Below are 20,925 nucleotides of genomic sequence, written 5' to 3'. Positions count from 1 at the left end.
GTCCTGCTAAGATTTGCTTTCCCAAAATGCAGCACCTCGCATTTATCTGAATTAAACTCCATCTGCCACTTCTCAGCCCATTGGCTCATCTGATCCAGATCCTTTGTAATCTGAGGTAACCCTCTTTGCTCCAGATCCTTTGTAATCTGAGGTAACCCTCTTTGCTGTCCACTGCCCTTGCAATTTTGATGTCATCTGCAAACTTACTAACTGTACATCTTATGCTCGCATCCAAATCATTTATGTAAATGACAAAAAGTAGAGGACCCAGTACCCATCCTTGTGGCATTCCCCTGGTCACAGGCCTCCAGTCTGAAAAACAACCCTCCACCACCACCCTCTGTCTTCTATCTTTGAGCCAGTTCTGTATCCAAATGGCTAGTTCTCCCTGTATTCCGTGAGATCTAACCTTGCTAATCAGTCTCCCATGGGGAACCTTGTCGAACGTGTTACTGAAGTCCATGTAGATCACATCTACTGCTCTGCCCTCATCAATCCTATTTGTTACTTCTTCAAAAGATTGAATCAAGTTTGTGAGACATGATTTCCCATGCACAAAGCCATGTTGACTAACCCTAATCAGTCCTTGCCTTTCCAAATACATGTACATCTGTTTTGTGTAAACACAAATTTGATGAGTATTTGAAAGAAATCGAAAGGTGTGTATTATTTTTTGCAGTGTCATGCCTTTCTTTAATAAACATAGGCTCACCAAACAAAAGAAATGTAATGCTGCAGCAACACTATTACCTTAAAACTTTGTACACTAATGTTCCAATATATGCTGAAGGCAGGGAACCTTTCCCACTATCATTAAATATTGTAAATTTAGATGTGCACTGCTCATCATTTTACAAAAAGATTGGTTCAAAACGTTCAACATACTACTTTCTGGAGTTTGATGTAGCTTCCTTCGTATTAATTAATCACAATTCATCAAACAGGTAAACCTGCTATTGCACACTGTGACCTCAAATCAAAAAATATTCTTGTAAGAAATAATGGAACATGTGTCATTGCTGATTTTGGTTTGGCAAAACGACATGATAAAGCAACAGATAACATCATCACATCACCTGGTCGTAGAGTGGGAACCAAGAGGTATTGTTTAATATTATTCTGTACAATTTTCAAATTTGTTTTTGTTAATGGGATTTGCTTTATAAATCTTCCGATTAAAGATGCTCCATTACTTGCATGCATTGAAGGTACTATATTGCAATTATTGAATTGAATTGAATTAGCTTTACTGCCACATGTACTCAATGGGCACAGTGAAAAGTTTATACCATATATACTCATGTAAAACTCGATCTCGTGTCAAAGTTGACCCTTTATTTTTGGCCAAAAATTTTGTATTTTCCATATATCTCGTGTAAACGTCGACCTTACTATATCACATTATAAACTTCTTACAAAGGAAACTGCATGTTTCATTAACCCATTTAAACAAAATTGCATTAATTCATTCATACCAGTAACACTACTCATTGTTTTTTGTTTACTATATTGCTTCTCGATTCATTCACTCATTCATTCATAACTCTACTTAGCCCACTTGATTTACTGCAGCATGTTTTGATTTATTGATTCATTCAGACCGGTACTAAGTCTATCGATACTTGTTGCACTTTGTTCACTATATATCCAAAAATTAATATCGTTAAAAAATTAATCATTTTAATTGTGGCATTATATCTGAATAAAAGTTATATATATGAGCTATATATATCTTTAATTCTTTGATAAATTTGTTAATATTGCTGAGGTTCATTACCTCAGTAAATGGGAGGGAAAGGGAAGAATTTGGCGGGAAAGCTCAAGATGCTGACACGTTCAGAATTTAATAAATGTTTCATTTGAAGTGTGCCATTATACCAGGCCATGGCAATGTTGAACAGTGTGATTTTGCAAGATTTGAATGAATCTTTGACACGTTAAATTTTCATACCTGTATGTGCAAATAAAATTTACTCCTAGTAATTCATTCTTGTTTCTCTTACTTCAATCCATTATCTTTACCCTAATTCATTGTGCTTTTCTTCTTTAACTGGGATTAGTTGAGCGATCAAATTGACTTCTCCTAATAATATGGTATTTAGAACTGCAAGGTGAATTTCAGCCCCTCAAAACTAGTGTCAGTGTAATAGTTGAGCCTATAAATTGAACCTTTAAAAATAGTCTGAAAAGTTCGACTTTTACACGAGTATATACGGTAAGTTGCCAATGACAGCATCATCTTAGGTACAAAAGTACCTAGTGTCAAGATTAGAGTGGTGCTGGAAAAGTACAGCAGGTCAGGCATCTGCTCCTCGGATGCTGCGTGACCTGCTGCGCTTTTCCAGCACTACTCTAATCTTGACTCCAATCTCCAGCATTTGCAGTACCCACCTCTGTCACAACGATACCTAGGTACAGTTTTTCAGTTTAAGATTAGTTACAGTGTGTCAATGCCACAAAAAAATGGCTCAATCTTAGGTACAGAATACCTAGGTACAATCATTAGTTTTCGAACAGAGAAATGAAGAAAAAAAATTACGTACATAGGTCAGAAAAGCAAGAAACAAAGTTAAAAGGACAAACACCAGAGTTTCTTTCCAAGGGCTTTCTGCAGGAGACTAGTGCAGGGGAGCCTTCATATGGTCTGACTGCTGGCTACCATCATGATTGGCACCGGGCCACTGCCCTCCCCCGCTCCATGCCGCTGCTGCCATGCTCTGCACCGTGAATAGTGAAGTATGTTTAAATTCATTAATGGGATGTGTCTATCATTAGCTAGGTCACCTCTAATTGCCTTGCAGAAGGTGGTGGTGAACTACCCCTGAACTATTGCAGTCTTTTGGGCATAGAGACACCCACAATACTGTTAGGAAGGCAGTTCTAGAATTTAGACTGAGTGATAGGGAAGCAATGGTGATGATAGTTCTATGTCAAGATTGTGCACAACTTGGAAAGGAACTTGAAAATGGTGATGTTCCCATGCTTGATGCCTTTTTGCTTCTAGATGATTAAGGTAGCGAGATTGGAAGATGTATCCAAGTGGTTCTTTTCAGATTTGGTTAAATATAGTTTAAAAAAGACTCAACAATAGCAATTTGCTTTAATATGAACATTTATTGTGTAATAATAAACTATGAAAATAGTAAGGAACGTTTATTAAGTAAATAAAAGGAATGAAAAGGAGAAGGAAGAAACAGTAAGCCTCATGCCCTTCTGGCTGTCGGGGACTCCTCGACTGTTGGCTGGTCTGGCAGCAAAGGTTGTTCCTGGCACCGTTCACGATCTTGGTCCGAAGTGAAGTCCAACTCTTGGAATGAAACTCTGTCTCTTATACAGTTTAACAGACAGTACAGAAACAGCTGCAGAAGACAAAACTGCTGGCTAGTACAGAAAGCACAGCTACAGAAAAAACAAGATGCAGCTGCCATCTTTAGCCCATAAAGGAATATTCCCAGGACTCATTCAAGGTCATGCAGTTTGTCGAGTATAAAGTAGCTCAATTGATTGGGATCACATCCACAAGTATCTACTCCCTCCAGCATTGATGCTTAGTAGCAGCAGTGTATGCTACCTACAAGATGCATTGCATAAATTCACCAAAGATCTGTAGCCAGCACCTTCCAAGTCACTCATCATCCTGACTTGAAAATATATCACCATTCCTTCACTGTTGTGGGGTTTCCTCCCTAAGGGCATTGTGAGCTAACCTACAGCATGTAGACTGCACCAGTTCAAGAAGGCAGTTCACCACCACCTTTTCAAGGGCAGCTAGGGACAGGCAATAACTGCTGGCCAGCCAGTATCCCGCAAGTGAATAAAGTAAAAAAAAGGAAAACTGTTTGCTGCTATGCTGTCTGAGTTTTGGCAACAGAATCCATTTCTGTGAATTTATATGCATAACTGCTCATTGATGTACATTGAAAGTATTTTTTCCCAGCAATGGAATCATATACCCAATCCAGTTAAATCAGCTTTAAATTATTTCCTTTGCAATACAATTTTCTGTACCTGCATCTACAACTGATATGATGTCTATGCTCTCCTTCAGATCTTTAGTGAATGTGGTGTCCCAGATCAGGGAATTGAGTAATGAATCTTGGGGCAGTATACTTATGAGTGGTCACATTTGAGGAGTTAGCCAATTTAAAATACTGACCTGTTATTAGGTTAAAAATCACACAACACCAGGTTATAGTCCAACAGGTTTAATTGGAAGCACACTAGCTTTTGGAGCACCGCTCCTTCATATGTAGTTGATAACCTGGTGTTGTGTGATTTTTAACTTTGTACACCCCAGTCCAACACCGGCATCTCCAAATCATGACCTGTTATTGATTTTGTTTAAAATTCAAATACTTGCTTTTCAAAACCACAGGACCTAACCTTAGCAATTGCTACATGATACCTTTGTAAAAGCTTTGTGATAATGTTTACTGATCTCTGATATACCATTTTAATCATCCCATCAACATTTGTAAATGCACTCATTGTAATAGCATTCATTAAATTTGTTGCAGATGCAGAAAAGAGGAAACATTTTCCCATTGCATTTTTATTGGGGACTTACAGAAAATGATACATTACATACATATTAATATTGTTCCAAACTTTAATCTTTTTGGCTATGCTTTTTGTAATAGATTGAATGGAAAGGATTTCTGTAGATGTTAAAGTTTAAGTGATCAAGAATAGATTATGTTTATTGTTGTGCTGAATTAACATTCATTACTTTCCATATGTTCTTGATTTACAGGTACATGGCACCAGAAGTTATTAATGACTCTATTAATAAGAGTGATTTTGACTCATTCAAGTACATTGATATATATGCTTTGGGTCTGATCTATTGGGAAATAGCACACAGATGCTGTGCTGGAGGTAATCAATTTTAAGGTTTGAAAACTGCAAGGTAAATATAAATAGGTAACCACAGCACAGATTTTACTAGGGGCTTTCAAGCCCTGTCACCAGGCTGAAATGCGATTCAAAACCTGCGGGATGTAGGTTGACAACCATGCTTTTATGATCTTCTTCAGGGGAGCCAATTAACAACCAAAAGGTGACTTGCCATTAATGAAGGATAATGGGCAAGGTCTCTGTAGAGGTACAATGATAGAAAAGACTTTGTTCAACTTGAAAGGGTGCAGAAAAGATTTACAACGATGTTGACAGATTTGAGGGTTTGAGGTCTAGGGAAAGGCTAGATAGGCTGAGACTAGTTTCCCTGGAACATCAGCAGCTGAGAGGTAACCTTTATAGAGGTTTATAAAATCACGAGGAGCATGGATAGGGTGAATAGCCAAGGTCTTTTTTCCCAGAGTAGGGGAGTCCAAAATTAGAGGGCATAGGTTTCAGGAGATAGGGGAAAGACTTAAAAGGGACCTAAGAGGTAACTTTTTTACACAGCGAGTGGTGCGTGTATGGAATGAGCTGCCAGAGGAAGTGGTGGAGGCTGGTACAATTACAACATTTAAAAGACATCTGGATGGGTATATGAATAGGAAGTGTTTAGAGCGATATGGGCCAAATGCTGGCAAATTGGACTAGATTAATTTAGGCTATCTTGTCGGCATGGACGAGTTGTTCCAAAGTATCTGTTTTTGTGCTGTACAACTCAATGAACCTGAAATCACCAAAAAGCTAGAATGGAAGGCAAGTAAGGACGTGCTGTCTCTCCAACATTTTAAAATGTAACGTCAGTGTTTTTTGCAGCCAGGCTGCCATTGTGATGTGGAGGAGCTCCTCCTCATTGTGGTCCCCCAGCTCTTGCAGTGTTCAGCTGAGCATGAAAGACATCCAAGCTCTTTTTGAACAGAGCGGTGAGGAGAGAGGGGGAGACTGGCAAGGGTGCTGGGAAGTTTTTATGTGGGTGAGATCTAAACCAGAGACGCTACACTGTAGACCCTCTCTCCCACCCACCTCCTCTAACTTTACTAAGAGTCTGTAAACTCAGTAAGTTTTCAGGTTTTCTCATTTTTTTTTCCTTTTCGTCTTTTCCTTGTTCAGTCCTGTGTGGGCTTTCAGATTAGTGGGGTATGGCTGATAGGGCAGTTGCATGTTCCTCCTGTAGAATGTGGCAGTTGAGAAACACGATACAGGTCTCTGCCGACTACATCTGCGGGACGTGCACCCAACTCTAGCTCCTCGAAAACCGAGTTAGGGAACTGGAGCTGGAGCTGGATGAACTACGGATCATGCGGGAGGCTGAGGGAGAAATTGAGAGGATGTACAGGGAGTTGGTCACTCCTCAGACACGGGATAAGGACAGCTGGGTTACAATAAGGGAGAAGAAAGGGAACCAACTGATAGAGCACGGATCCCCTGTGGCTGTTCCCCTCAAAAATAACAGTAAATTAGATTCCCTACAGTGTGGAAACAGGCCCTTTGGCCCAACCAGTCCACACCGATCTTCCTGGCGCTGTGGCTCAGAAGGGAAGGGGGGAGAATAGGAAAACGCTAGTGGTAGGGGAAACAATCATTAGACGGACTGACAGGAGATTTTGTGGTCAGGAATGGGACTCCCAGAAGGTATGTTGTCTCCCCGGTGCCAGGGTCTGGGCTGTCACCGATCGGGTTTACAAATTCTGAAGGGGGAGGGTGAGCAGCCAGAAATTGTGGTACATATTGGCACCAATGATATAGCCAGGAAAGGGATTGAGGATCTGAAAAGTGACTACAGAGAGTTAGGTTGGAAGCTGAAGAGCAGGACGAGTAGATTAGTGATCTCAGGTTTGCTACCAGTGGAACGAGACAGTGAGGTGAGGAATAGTCAGCGAGTGCAGCTTAACACATGGCTGTGAGGCTGGTGCAGGAGGGAGGGCTTCTGATACTTAGACCATTGGGATGCGTTTTGGGGAGGGTAAGACCTGTACAAGAAGGACAGGTTGCACCTGAACTGGAGGGGCACAAATGTCCTGGGTGGGAGATTTGTTCATGTGATTCAGGAAGGTTTAAACTAGTTTGGCGGGGGGGGGTGGCAACCAGAGCTACATATCTGAGGGTGGGGGGTTGTTGTAGATGGGGCAGTGACAGGATGTAGTGAATCTATCAGGAAGGTTTTTCACGTGGTGAAACAAAGGGATCGGTTAAGGTGTGTCTGCTTTAACGCAAGGAGTGTTAGAAATAAACGTGATGAACTTAGAGTTTGGATCAGTACTTGGGGCTATGATGTTGTGGCCATAACAGAGGCGTGGGTTTCACAGGGACAAGAATGGTTGCTAGATATTCCAGGGTTTAGAATGTTTAAAAAGAACAGGGAGGGTGGAAAAGGAGGAGGGGGTATAGCATTCCTAATCAGAGAGTGCATCATAGCTACAGAAACAAAGGTTGTTGAAGGAGGTTTGTCTACTGAGTCATTACAGGTGGAAGTTAGGAACAGCAAGGGAGTAGCCACCTCATTGGGGGTTTTCTACAGACTCCCTAATAGCAGTCGGGAGATTGAAGAACTCATAGGCTGGCAGATTTTGGAAAAATGCAGATGTGGCAGGGTTGTTATTATGGGTGACTCAAACTTTCCCAATATTGACTGGAACCTCCTTAGTGCAGCTGGTCTGGATGGAGACACTTTTGTCAGGTGTGTCCAGGAGGGGTTCCTTACTCAGTATGTGGACAGCCGACGAGGGGAGAGGCCATTTTGGGTTTGGTGCTCGGCAATGAGCCAGGACAGGTGTCAGATCTCGTGGTGGGACAGCACTTTGGTGACAGTGATCACAACTGCCTCACATTTACCATAGCCTTGGAGAGGGAAAGGAGCAGTTACTGAGGGAAGATATTTAATTGGGGAAAAGAAAATTATGACGCTATCAGACAGGAGTTGGGAAGTACAGATTGGGAGCAATTGTTCCACAGAAAGGGCACAACAGACATGTGGAGACTGTTTAAGGAGCAATTGTTGTGAGTGATGCATAAATTTGTTCCTCTGAGACAGGCAAAAAGGGGTAAGATAAAGGAGCCTTGGATGACAAGAGGGGAGGAGCTTCTCATGAAAAGGAAGAAAGCAGCATACGTAAGGTGGAGGAAGCAACGATCTAGCACAGCTTTAGAGGATTACAGGCTTACTAGAAAGGAGCTCAGAAATGGACTGAGGAGAGCCAGGAGGGCTTGGCAGGAAGTAATAGTGAGAACCCAAAGGCTTTTTACTCATATGTGAGGTATACAAGCTAATGAGAGGCTTGGATAGAGTCAATAGCCAGAGACTTTTCCCCAGGGCAGGGTTGGCTGGCACGAGGAGTCATAGTTTTAAGATACTAGGAAAAGGTATAGAGGAGACGTTAGAGGTACATTCTTTACGCAGAGAATTGTGAATGCATGGAATGCATTGCCAGCAGTGGTGTTGGAAGCAGAGTCATTAGGGACTTTTCAGCGACTGCTGGACATGCACATGGACAGCCATGAATTGAGGGGTGCGTAGGTTAGGTTATTTTATTTTAGATTAGGAATAATCATCGGCACAATATTGTGGGCCGAAGGGCCTGTTCTGTGCTCTATCTTTCTATGTTCTGTGTTCTTAGCTGGGTACTGGTTCCATTTGCCCACTCACCCCCATCTTCACCCAAGGTCTGCGGCAAGAACAGGCCCTCTCCATCAGGGTGAACCTGAAAATGACCTAGTGTGACATTGAACAGAGGAACTGATGTGCGTGCCAGCAGCATTGTTTTTAATGTCAGCCAATTTTGGATTTCAGCCCTGACTAGGGGATGAGTAGGAAAATGTAGGCAGTGAATTTAATTGTGAACTATATTCATTTAGGACTTTGCTGTAAAATGTTGATTATCTCTTTGTGGGACTGGAAGCACAGGAACATTGAGCTTGAGAATGTGTGCCATGTGGTAAAGTATGCTGAGTGTTGAGCCAGTCCCAGCATACTGAATATTTCTGGAGTTGTTGCAGAGTCTGTCCATTCTGTGCTGTGCTGGTTTTGTTTACCATTGGAATATGGTGGCTTTGAGATTTTGCATAGTGCTGGAGTTTGTGCACAGGGATCACTGAAGATTCAATAACATACGACCTGACAGTGAAGGCTTTTGATAAGTACATTGATGTTATCGCTGTCAATCAGGACATCAGCATTTGCTGGTTTATTCCCAGTGGTTTGTTAGTCTTCACCTGAGAATGCCTGTTGTAGCCTCTTTACCTTATTTCATGTGCGCAGCTTTTCCTGCTATTTCATTGGTTTGCTGCATTGTTCTCCTGTCCCTGATTGGATTCAGAGCATGATTGCCATTGTTGCTATCTCGTGTTTTAGCATTTTGCATCAGTGCTGGGCATAGCAGGGTGACTTTTCTCTAAGGAAGGTTTTTTCAGTTTTACAGCTGCTGTCATATTGTAGTTGTGCTTAGAGCTGTATATAAGGCTAGCGTGGTAATGAAAGCTGTTTATGAATTATGTACATTATAAACCGCAGCACAGTGAGATCGCCACTTGGCTATTTGGAGTAAGCCATTTGCTTACATGATATCACATGATCTGATTCACGTCCTGTGATCTCATCATTGTCTTATTGACAGCTGCCAGCTTAAAATTCATAGACAGATAGATTCATTGAGCAAAAACTGGGGATTGCATTACAGGAACCAAGGGACAGGGATTGGTGGTGATGATTTGGAAGTACAATAGTGATTATGGCAGTATCTTGAAGAGAGTTAGAAGGAAATGATGGTGGTGACCAGTGAAGCAATGGTGATATTATTGATGTCATGCCCGGTAGTTGTATGTTTTCCTACTGGAGATGATTAGCTGGCACTAGTTCAAACCTGGATGTTGTCATGTGACAGATGAGCTCATATACAAATGCATCCATCATTTGTTATATTGTAGATAATTATGATTGTAGATTTTAATGATTCAAAGTAGTTTTTTAAAATTGTGATATGTTTGGATAAATCTACTGATATGAATATTTTAATAGTATATTTTTAAGAAAAGCATCACTTATATGCAGTACAAAAATGATTAATGCATAGGCCTATAATTTTAAATAGGATCGCACGATGAGTATCACTTGCCTTATTACAATCTTGTTCCTTCGGATCCTTCCATAGAAGATATGAGAACAGTAGTTTGTGAACAAAACCTGAGACCAACAATTCCAAATCAATGGCAAAACTTTCAGGTATGACTTATGTGGATTGTTAGTTAATTTTTGTAATTATAAGACCATAAGACCATAAGACATAGGAGTGGAAGTAAGACCATTCGGCCCATCGAGTCCACTCCACCATTCAATCATGGCTGATGCGCATTTCAGCTCCACTTACCAGCGTTCTCCCCGTAGCCCTTAATTCCTCGAGACAACAAGAATCTATCAATCTCGGCCTTGAAGACATTTAGCATCCCGGCTTCCACTGCACTCCGTGGCAATGAATACCACAGGCCCACCACTCTCTGGCTGAAGAAATATCTCCGCATTTCTGTTCTGAAATGACCCCCTCTAATTCTAAGGCTGTGACCACGGGTCCTAGTCTCCTCGTCTAACGGAAACAATTTCCTAGCATCCACCTTTTCCAAGCCATGTATTATTTTGTACGCCTCTATTAAGTCTCCCCTTAATCTTCTAAACTCCAACGAATACAATCCCAGTACCCTCAGCCGTTCCTCATATGTTAGACCTAACTGCATATCTCCCCAACCCTTTCCAGCTCTTAACTTCACTTTATGCCCCTATTGATCCGGGCATAAACTGCAAGCAACTGCACGCAATATTTCGGGGGAACCGAATGAACAAATGAAATAAACGACTGGAGAAAGCCACAGAAACCTGTCGTTTCCAATAAAACATCTTTTGCTCAATCCTGCGCTGTGCACTTATCCTGAGCCCGATGCTCCAGTAATCTCTTGTCCGTGTCAGTAAAAGCTGCTCCACGAGGATTAATTACAGAACAGGTGCATCTAAATGGATTGAATTGCTTGAAGATGTAGACCATGGGATTGAGCACTTTCACCCAAAACAGTGACTGCAGCAGTACAGAATGAACAGTGCAAATGTGAGTATTATATTGCGCAGTACCTCAGTGAAATGGGAGGGTGGACGTTTAGGCAAGTTAGTTCTTGTGGGAGGGAGAGGTTACTCCGATAAAGGGTGGTTATGATATGTGAAACGCAAAGATGTGAGACAGCGGGTGTTTGAAGAAGGAAACTGATCACCACGAAGAGTATTTTTATGTAAAAAATAGATTGATTTTCCCAGCGTTTGCTAAGCACATATTACATGGAGTAAAACGGGAAAAATGCCGATTGCTGTGACAGTGATTCGAGCAGAACTTGCTGTGTTTACAATGCCAAGGAAGAACCATTTCATGATACTGGTGCCACATGGAAAATCACGATGCAAAAAGCAATAAGGATCATGGCAGAGATTATGCCAGGAACAGAACCACTCGCACAAAGGAATACTTGTGAAACAGTGACTGAGATGTGGGAACTCAGATTCGGTTGAATCTTTCACTTCTGTGTCCCGAGACACTGTAGTGATTGCAACACTGAGGTTGTCGGATATTACGTTTGCGAGATATCTACAAAACTTCAAATGATCGCAAAGGTCGTTACTGTAATCGAGACCTCAGAAGTACCTTTTATCCCAACTCTCTGCCTTCTGTTAGACAGCCAATCCTCAATCCATCCCAGCAGCTCACCTCGAACACCATGGGCCCTCACCTTGCTCAGCCGCCTCCCGTGTGGCACCTTATCAAAGGCCTTTTGAAAGTCTAGATATACCACATCCACTGGGTTTCCCTGGTCTAACCTACTTGTTACCTCTTCAAAAAATTCCAACAGGTTTGTCAGGCCTGTCCTCCCTTTACTAACTCCATGTTGACTTGTTCTAATCAGACTCTGCTCTTCCAAGAATTTAGAAACATTATCCTTAATGATGGATTCTAGAATTTTACCAACAACCGAGGTTAAGCTGATTGGCCTATAATTTTCCATCTTTTGCCTTGATCCTTTCTTGAACAAGGGGGTTACAACAGCCATCTTCCAATCATCTGGGACCTTTCCTGACTCCAGTGACTCTTGAAAGATCTCAACCAATGCCTCTGCTATTTCCTCAGCCCCCTCTCTCAGAACTCTAGGGTGTATCCCGTCGGGGCCAGGAGATTTATCAATTTTAAGACTTTTTAACTTTTCTAGCACTATCTCTTTCGTAATGGCAGCCATACTCAACTCAGCCCCGTGACACCCTTTAATTTTTGGGATATTACTCATGTCTTCTACTGTGAAGACTGACGCAAAGTACTTGTTAAGTTCTCCTGCTATTTCCTTATCTCCCATCACTCGGCTTCCTGCATCAGTTTGAAGTGGCCCAATGTCTACTTTTGCCTGTTGTTTGTTTCTTATGTACTGAAAGAAACTTTTACTATTATTTTTAATATTACTGGCTAGCCTACCTTCATATTTGATCCTCTCATTTCTTATTACACTCTTTGTTATCTTCTGTTTGCTTTTGTATCCTTCCCAATGTTCTGATTTCCCACTGTTCTTAGCCATTTTATAGGATCTCTCTTTTTCTTTAATACATTTCCTGACTTCCTTTGTCAGCCAAGGTTGTCTAATCCCTCCCCGGTTAATCTTTCTTTTCTTGGGAATGAACCTCTGTACAGTGTCCTCAATTATACCTACAAACTCCTGCCATTTTTGCTCTACTGTCTTCCCTGCTAGGCTCTGCTTCCAGTCTATTTTCGTCAGTTCCTCTCTCATGCCCTCATAATTACCTTTATTCAACTGTAACACTATTACATCCGATTTTGCCTTCTCCCTTTCAAACTGCAGACTGAACTCTATCATATTATGGTCGCTACTTCCTAAGGATTCCCTTACTTTAAGATCTTTTTATAGAGTCTGGTTCATTGCAAAGCACTAGGTCCAGAATAGCCTGCTTTCTTGTGGGCTCCATGACAAGCTGTTCCAAAAGCCATCCTGTAAGCATTCCATGAATTCCCTTTCTTTGGATCCACTGGCAACATTATTTACCCAGTCCACCTGCATATTGAAGTCTCCCGTGATCAATGTAACCTTGCCTTTCTGACATGCCTTCTCTATTTCCCGGTACATGTTGTGTCCCTGGTCCTGACCACTGTTAGGAGGTCTATACACAACTCCAATTATGTTTTTTTTTTGCCTTTGTGGTTCCTCAATTCCACCCACACAGACTCCACATCATCCGACGCTATGTCATTCAATACCATAGATTTAATTTTGTTCTTAACTAACAAGGCAACCCCACCTCCTCTGCCCACCTCTCTGTCTTTTCGATAAGTTGAAAAACCATGGAGGTTTAACTGCCAGTCCTGACCCCCCTGTAACCAAGTCTCTGTGATGCCTACTACATCATAATCATTCACTATTATCTGTGCCATTAGTTCATCGGCTTTGTTATGAATGCTACGAGCATTCAGGTAAAGTGCCTTAATGCTAACTTCCTTATCATTAGAGATGTTGGAAGTCAATGTTGGAAGTAATTATCAATGTTCATAATTTTTAGCAAATTTCATTCCAAATGGTGAACAACATATTAGTTTTACAAAGTCAGTTGTCAGTTTGCATTTATTACCACCAATGTAATAACATCAACATATTTTCCCAAAAGCGTAATGAAATTTGTGAAAGTTTAATTAGAAGTTTGTAGTTAAGGCACACACTAAAACTAAAAGGCACTTATGTAATTGCCTGCTAAAAGTCTGATTTTCCTCAAACAAGAACTATTACACTGCTATCTACTTAATAAGGGAGGTTTAGATATTTTCTAATTAACTGCCGTACAGGACACTGGTTAGGCCACTTTTGGAATACTGCATGCAATTCAGCTATAGGCAGGATGTTGTGAAACTTGAAATATTTCACAGAAGATTTACAAGGATGTTGCCAAGGTTGGAGGGCTTGAGCAATAAGGACAGGCTGAATAGGCTGAGGCTATTTTTCCTGGAGTGTCGTAGGCTGAGGGTGACCTTATAGACTTTATAAAATCATGAGGGGCATGGATAGGGTAAGTAGACAAGGTCCTTTTCCCACCGTACGGAAGTCCAAAACTATAGGGCATAGGTTTAGGGTGAGTGGAGGAAGAGTTAAAAGGGACCTAACGGGCGACATTTTCATGCAGAGGGTTGTGCGTGTATGGAATGAGCTGCCAGAGGAAGTGGTGGAGCCTGGTACAATTACAACATTGAAAAGGCATCTGGATGGGTATATGAATAGAAAGGGTTTAGAGGGATATCGGACAAATGCTGTCAAATGGGATTAGATTAATTTAGGGTATCTGGTAGACATAGACGAGTTGAACCAAAGGATCTGTTTCCATGCTGTACACCTCTATGAATATAAGACTCTATAACTGTTCAGATATGTTGTTATTTACCTCTGGAGCAGGTGGGATTGAACCTTGACCTTTTGGTTCAAAGTAGGGACACTACTACCGTGTCACACAAGCCCCCAGTCAGCAAAGTATATCCTAAATTATCAATCTTGTTAGTAATTAAGTAGACTCAACCTCACAAGCATATCGTATTCCAAAAATTTCTTCTTGATGTGCAGCATAATAGTTTTAAAACGTTTTCTCTGTAACATATTATAAACATTAATTTAACCCATCAAAAAAGCAAACTTGCCTTTCTTCTACCATTGTACAAGTCCAAAAGTTCAGCAAGTGGAATGATGAGTTGCATAGAGGCATTCATTAACACTGGCCTGAAATTAATGTAATCTGAGTGAAACTGTCCACAGGCAATCACTTACTGTATCAGAGGCTTTAATGTGCAATTTGTTAGTATTATCATAGACTTGTGATCTCAAATCAAAGCCCTCTTAAAAAAGTGTTGCTGAAATCATTCAACCCAATATTATTGGTGATCAATAGTATGTTAATTGTATTCTTAACCTGAAGGTGAAGGATGTTAATTATATACCTTGAGCACTATAATTATCCCCTCTTTCTCTCTCCCTCCCTACTTCTCTTTCACCTTTGAAGGCTTGCATTGCCCTAAATGGTCTTTGCAAATAAATTCTTCAGTTAGAGACACATGTGATTTACAGGTTAATAGATGTGTGTGGGTGCTGAATGACTAGCAGCGTTTAGACTTTCAGGCTGAATGCATGGATGAATAATCTTCTTTATTTACACTCACGAAAGAAGTTGACCACAGACTCCTGAGCCCAAAAATGGGTAGTATATTGCAGTCAATTTCTTAGGCACCACCATCATCTTCCCTACGTATGTCCTGTCCCACCAGTAGGACAGACTCAGTAGAGGTGGCAGCACAGCAGTATACTGCTGGGGGCAATTCTCCAGGGAGTCCTTGACATTGACTCTGGACCCTATGACATCTCATGAAATCAGATCATACATGGGCAAGGAAACTTCCTGCTGATTACAACCTATCAGCCCATGTCAGCTGATGAATTAGCACTCATTGATGATGAACAGCACTTGGAAGAAACTTCCAGGGTGCCAAGGTCACACAGTTCACTCTAGGTGGAGAACTTCAGTGTCCATTAGCAAGTGGCTTGGTCAAGCTGGTCAAGTCCTAATGGATGTAGCTGCTTGACTGGATCTGCAGCAGGTGGTGAGGGAAGCAACAAGAGGGAAAACATACTTGACCTCATCCTCATCAGTCTGCACATGTATCTGTCCATGACAGTATCGGTAGGATATGCCGTTGCACAGTCCTGGAGACTTGAAGTTCTGCAGATCTATAGGCAGGAGAGGTGCCCTGATAGCAGAATCCTCTCTTAGGTCAAACATCTCCAGCATCGAAACATTAGCTGCGGTCAGTCAGCTGTGTCGGCCAGGCCACATCATCTGCTTGTCTGTCACAAGAGTCCCAAAATACATTGTTTGTCATGGCATGCAGTTATTGGGAGGGCAGGGGGCATGTTTCAAGGACATCTTCAGAGCCAGCTTGAGAAAATACATTATTGACGCAAGGGAGTTTCTAACCTTGACCACCCAAAAATGGTGGGAACATTGCAAGTTTCATTGTCAACATCTCTGACAAGCCCAGAAGGATGCTAAATACAAAACAATTGATGTACCATATAAAAACCTGAGCATTTCAGCCATCCACTTCAGCAAACACCATTTGTCCCACCCATGAGAGCTTGGAGATGCAGCTTTGGACAGTTTAGGCATGAAAAATGTGTTGCTAGAAAAGCGCAGCAGGTCAGGCAGCATCCAAGGAGCAGGAGAATCAACATTTCGGGCATAAACCCTTCTTCAGGAAGAAGGGCTTATGCCCGAAACATTGATTCTCCTGGTCCTTGGATGCTGCCTGACCTGCTGTGCTTTTCCAGCAACACATTTTTCAGCTCTGATCTCCAGCATCTGCAGTCCTCACTTTCTCACAGTTTAGGCACCTCAAGATCTGCAATAACAGAATGAGAGAAAGTTATCCTTAATCCCAAGGGGCTATCAAAGACAAAGGCAGTTGATGAAATTTGAATTCTGTATAAATCTGGATTTAAAAACTAGCTTCATGGTGACCATGTCACCATTAGCAATGGAACATTAAAACCCATCTGGTTCATTAATGCAAATCTTACCTGGTCTGGCCTACATGTGATTCCAAACCCACAAAAATATGTTGTCACTTAACTGATCTTCCTTATTACTTGCTCAGCAATAACCTGCTCACTGTCACTCATTTTGGGTTCCACCAAGCCTACTTATTTCCTGGCCTCATAACACCCTTGATCTGAACATATCTGGATGAGCTGGTCTCCAGAACTAAGGTGAGAGTGACTGCCCTTGACATCAAGATAGCAATTGACTGATTATGGCATCATGGAATATGAACAAAATTGGAACTAATATGAATCGGGGGCAATCTCTTGTCTGGTGGAGTCACACCTGGCATGTAGGAAGATGATGTCGGAGGAGCAGGCAAGTCAATGTTTTGGGTTAGAAACCTTCATCAAGACTGTGGAGGGGGAAGGGAGCTTAGAAATAAATGAGGGAGTGGGGCTGGAGAAAAGGTAGGTGGGGTGGTGATAGGTTGATGCAGATAGGGGGTTCTTGTAATTAGCTGAAAATGTGTTGCTGGAAAAGCGCAGCAGGTCAGGCAGCATCCAAGGAACAGGAGAATCGACGTTTCGGGCATAAGCCCTTCTTCATTCCTGAAGAAGGGCTTATGCCTGAAACGTCGATTCTCCTGTTCCTTGGATGCTGCCTGACCTGCTACGCTTTTCCAGCAACACATTTTCAGCTCTGATCTCCAGATTCTACAGTCCTTACTTTCTCCTCGAAGGTTCTTGTAATTAGTCAATGGGAATGGTGGAGTGGATAGGTTAGAAGGAAGATGGACAGGTACATCAAGTTAAGGAGGAGAGGGAGGACTGGACATGGGATGAGGTTGGGGGCAATCACTTTCAAAATCTCCCCAACCCCAGTCTCATCCCATGTTCAGCCCTCCATCTCCTCCCCTTCTCCTTGACCTGACATACCTGTCCATCTTCCATCTTACCTTCTGCTCTAGCACTCCTATTGACCAATAACAATAAACCCCTGTCTGCATCTACCTATCACCATCTCATCTACCTTTCTCCCAGCCCCACCACCCCTATTTATTTCTGAGCTCCCTTCCCCCTCCCCAATGCTGATGAAGGGTCCTGACCCGAAACGTCAACTTGCCTACTCTTCCGATGCTGTCTGACCTGCTGTGTTTTTCTAGCTATATATTTTATTGACTCTGACTTGCAGCATCTGCAGTCCTTACTATCTTCGCATAGGAAATTGGTTGTGGTTGTTGGAGGTTAGTCATCTCAGCTCCCGGGCATCTCTGCAGGAGTTCTTCAGGGGAGTGAGCTAAGCCCAACCATCTTCAGCTGCTTCATCAATGACTTTCTGTCTATTATAAGATCAGAAGTGGGGATGTTTGCTGTTGATTACACAATATTCAGCACCTCAGATATTAAAGTAACCATTGTCCAAGTGCAGCAAGACCTGAACAATAAGAACATAATATCTAGGAGAGGTGTGGACTGTTCAGTTCCTTGAGTTTGCTCCGCCATTTGACACAATCTCATCTCATCTTCAACTCCACTTTCCTGCCTGCTGTCTATAACCCTGAACCCACTTGAACTAATTAGTGACAAGTGACATTCACACTCCATAAATATTAGCCAATGATGATCTCTAAAAAGACAGAATCTAGCCGTATCTTCTTGATGTTCAATGGCATTACCATCTTTGAATTCTCTACATTCAAAATCCTAGTGTTACCATTGACCAGAACTTAACAGTGTTAACCATATAAGTATTGGGCAGGTAAGAGGCCAGGAATTCTATGCTGAGTGCTCACCTCCTTTCTTCCCAGTACCTATCCACCACTTACAAGGCACTATTCAAGAATGTGATGTAATACTGTCTACTTGCCTGGATAAGTGTGTATCCAACAGCACTCTGTATCATTCTGGTACCTTCAGCGCCGGTCTGAAGTAGTAGCATGGTGTACTATCTCCAAGACTACGACAGCAACTCACAAAGGCTGTTTTAGCAGCACCTCCAAATCCAGAGCCTCTCTAGAAGAACAAAAGCAGCAGATGCACGGGCACCTCACCACTTGCAAGTTCCTCCAAAATTACACACGACCCTGACAGGAACTGTATCAGGTTCCTCCATTGTCACTCGATCAAAATGCTGGAACACCCCCCTTAACAGCACATTAATGTCCCTACACCCCGAGGACTTTGCAAAGACATCTCAATTCTACCTTCTTCTAGACATTTAGGTATGGCTAATAAATGAGTAATGTCCACCTCCTAAGAATGAATAAAAACTGTCTAAAAACTAAATCCTGTTCTGCTTTTCCTTCCTCACTGAGCTGGAAACATACTCAAAGAACTTTTACTCATATGGATTTCAGGAGTTCTACGTACAACTCACAGCCTTTGCCTTTTACAGTGCTGCTATCCAATTTTATTAATAGGAAAATTGAAGATCTCTTGATCACTATTCAGTAGTCTTCAATCTTTCTGTCATTTCTATAAATGTAGCCCTCTATCTTCTTTTAGTTTATAGCCTGTACGATAGATTCTTAGCCCCAAACCCAGAAGGAATTGCTGATCATGAGTTACTCAGTTGGCTATAGCATTGGCTACAAATTGCCCAGATATAATTTTCAAGCTGGATGCTATTAAAGGTTCTTAAGAAAAAAGTAGTTTTTGCAATGTACACAGTTCATTTAATCAATTACACATTGATAACAATCCATGATAGGCTGGGAAATGTAGTCAATAGCCATCAGTTAACTTTGGCATTTGCTTCATAAAATTCTCCTGCTATCCTTAGGAATTCATCTTGAGATGGTTTGATAACAAAAAGGATATTTATTTGACAATTATTGAAGAGAGTACTGAATATCAGCTTTCGTCATAAAATGCTGTAGGCACTTGACTTTGTAGGGTGAATAAGATCTGTATTTACTTGATTATACTTTTTTATATTTTAATCAAAAAATATTAGTGCTCCAAACTCAGGAAATGTAAACAATACTCCAAAAGATTGTACTGAAACTGAAGTTTAGAGCTATTGGTGATTGCATTGCATGTTATAATACCAACAATCGTGGTGCATGCAAGAAATTAAAGCAAACAAATGTGGAATTTTGTGTTTTTTTTAAAAGGCACTACAGATGATGGGTAAAATCATGCAGGAATGTTGGAATGCCAATGCAGCTGCACGACTAACAGCACTTCGCATCAAGAAAACACTCTCCAAATTAAAAGTGGAGGAGTAGGGAGTGTCCATTTATCATTGTGATACCTTGCAACTGCCAATTTCTGAAACTTCATTGTTGAGATGTTGCTACTGCACATATACTGAGACCCACATACTGTTGGTATCCATATTTACAAAGATGCAAGAGTTGACAAATTTGAATGAATAATGAATAATAATCGCATACCTCTCTCAGCAATCTCAGATGTATCCTATCTCGGCCTAGCGAGTTGAGTGCTCCCAGTCTTACGAATCAAGAACCTTTCACTCTCTGTCCTAAATGCACTGAATGACTTGGCCTTCACAGCCTTCTGCAGCATTTAGTTCCAGAGATCCATCACCTTCTGGCTGAAGAAATTACTCCTAAGTTCAGTTCTAAAGGGTTGTCCCTTCACTCTGAGACTGTGCACCTGGGTCCTTGTCTCTCCTATAGGGGAAACATCTTCTCCATGTCCAATCTATCCAGCCCTATCAGTGTGTAAGTTTCAATGACTTCCCCGCTCAGTCTTTTAAACTCCATTGAGTACAGACCCAGAGTTCTCATCCACTTCTCATAGGTCAAGCCCTTCATTTTGGGATCATTATTTTGAACCTCTTCTGGACTTGCTCCTAGGAGAAAGTGAGACTGCAGATGCTGGAGACCAGAGTCGAGAGTGTGGTGCTGGAAAAGCACAGCAGGTCAGGCCGCATCAGAGGAGCACGAGAATCAAGCGCTGATCAAACCATATTTGGAATATTGTAGATGGTTATGGGCCTTGTACTAAGATGTACTGGCATAGAAGGGAGTCCAGAGTCGAAAGTGTGGCACCGGAAAAGCACAGCAGGTCAGGAAACATCCAAGGAGCAGGAGAATCAACGTTTCGGACATAAGCCCTTCATCAGGAGCTTATGAATGTTGAATATGAATGTTCCTGATGAAGGGCTTATGTCCGAAACGTTGATTCTCCTGCTCCTTGGATGTTTCCTGACCTGCTGTGCTTTTCCAGTGCCACACTTTCGACTCTGGACTCCCTTCTATGCCAGTACATTTTAGTACAAGGCCCATAACCATCTACAATATTCCAAATACGGTTTGATCAGCGCTTTATACAGCCTCAGTAGTACATTACTGCTGTTGTGTTCTAGCCCTCTTGGAATGAATGCTAACGTTGCATTTGGCTTCTTAACTGCCAACAAAACCTGCATGTTAACCTTAAAATAATCCTGAACTAGGATTCCTAAGT

The 20,925-nt window shown here is 41.7% G+C and overlaps 1 protein-coding gene across 1 annotated transcript in view; it reads left to right on the top strand.

Moving 5' to 3' along the window:
- Positions 1-19,721, top strand: part of LOC122551926 (activin receptor type-1B-like) — a 59,730-nt gene extending 40,009 nt beyond the window's left edge. Inside the window, exons 5-8 of the mRNA XM_043694495.1 lie at positions 945-1,101; positions 4,754-4,878; positions 9,981-10,111; positions 19,608-19,721. Coding sequence (XP_043550430.1) covers positions 945-1,101; positions 4,754-4,878; positions 9,981-10,111; positions 19,608-19,721 — 527 coding nt within the window. The remainder of the gene's footprint in view (positions 1-944; positions 1,102-4,753; positions 4,879-9,980; positions 10,112-19,607) is intronic.
- The last annotated feature ends 1,204 nt before the right edge of the window (positions 19,722-20,925 follow it).

The sequence above is a fragment of the Chiloscyllium plagiosum genome, chromosome 7, assembly GCF_004010195.1.
Source record: "Chiloscyllium plagiosum isolate BGI_BamShark_2017 chromosome 7, ASM401019v2, whole genome shotgun sequence".
In the NCBI taxonomy this organism is placed as follows: Eukaryota; Metazoa; Chordata; class Chondrichthyes; order Orectolobiformes; family Hemiscylliidae; genus Chiloscyllium; species Chiloscyllium plagiosum.
Note: the sequence above shows the minus strand (reverse complement) of the source record. Positions and strands in the feature narration are given on the sequence as shown.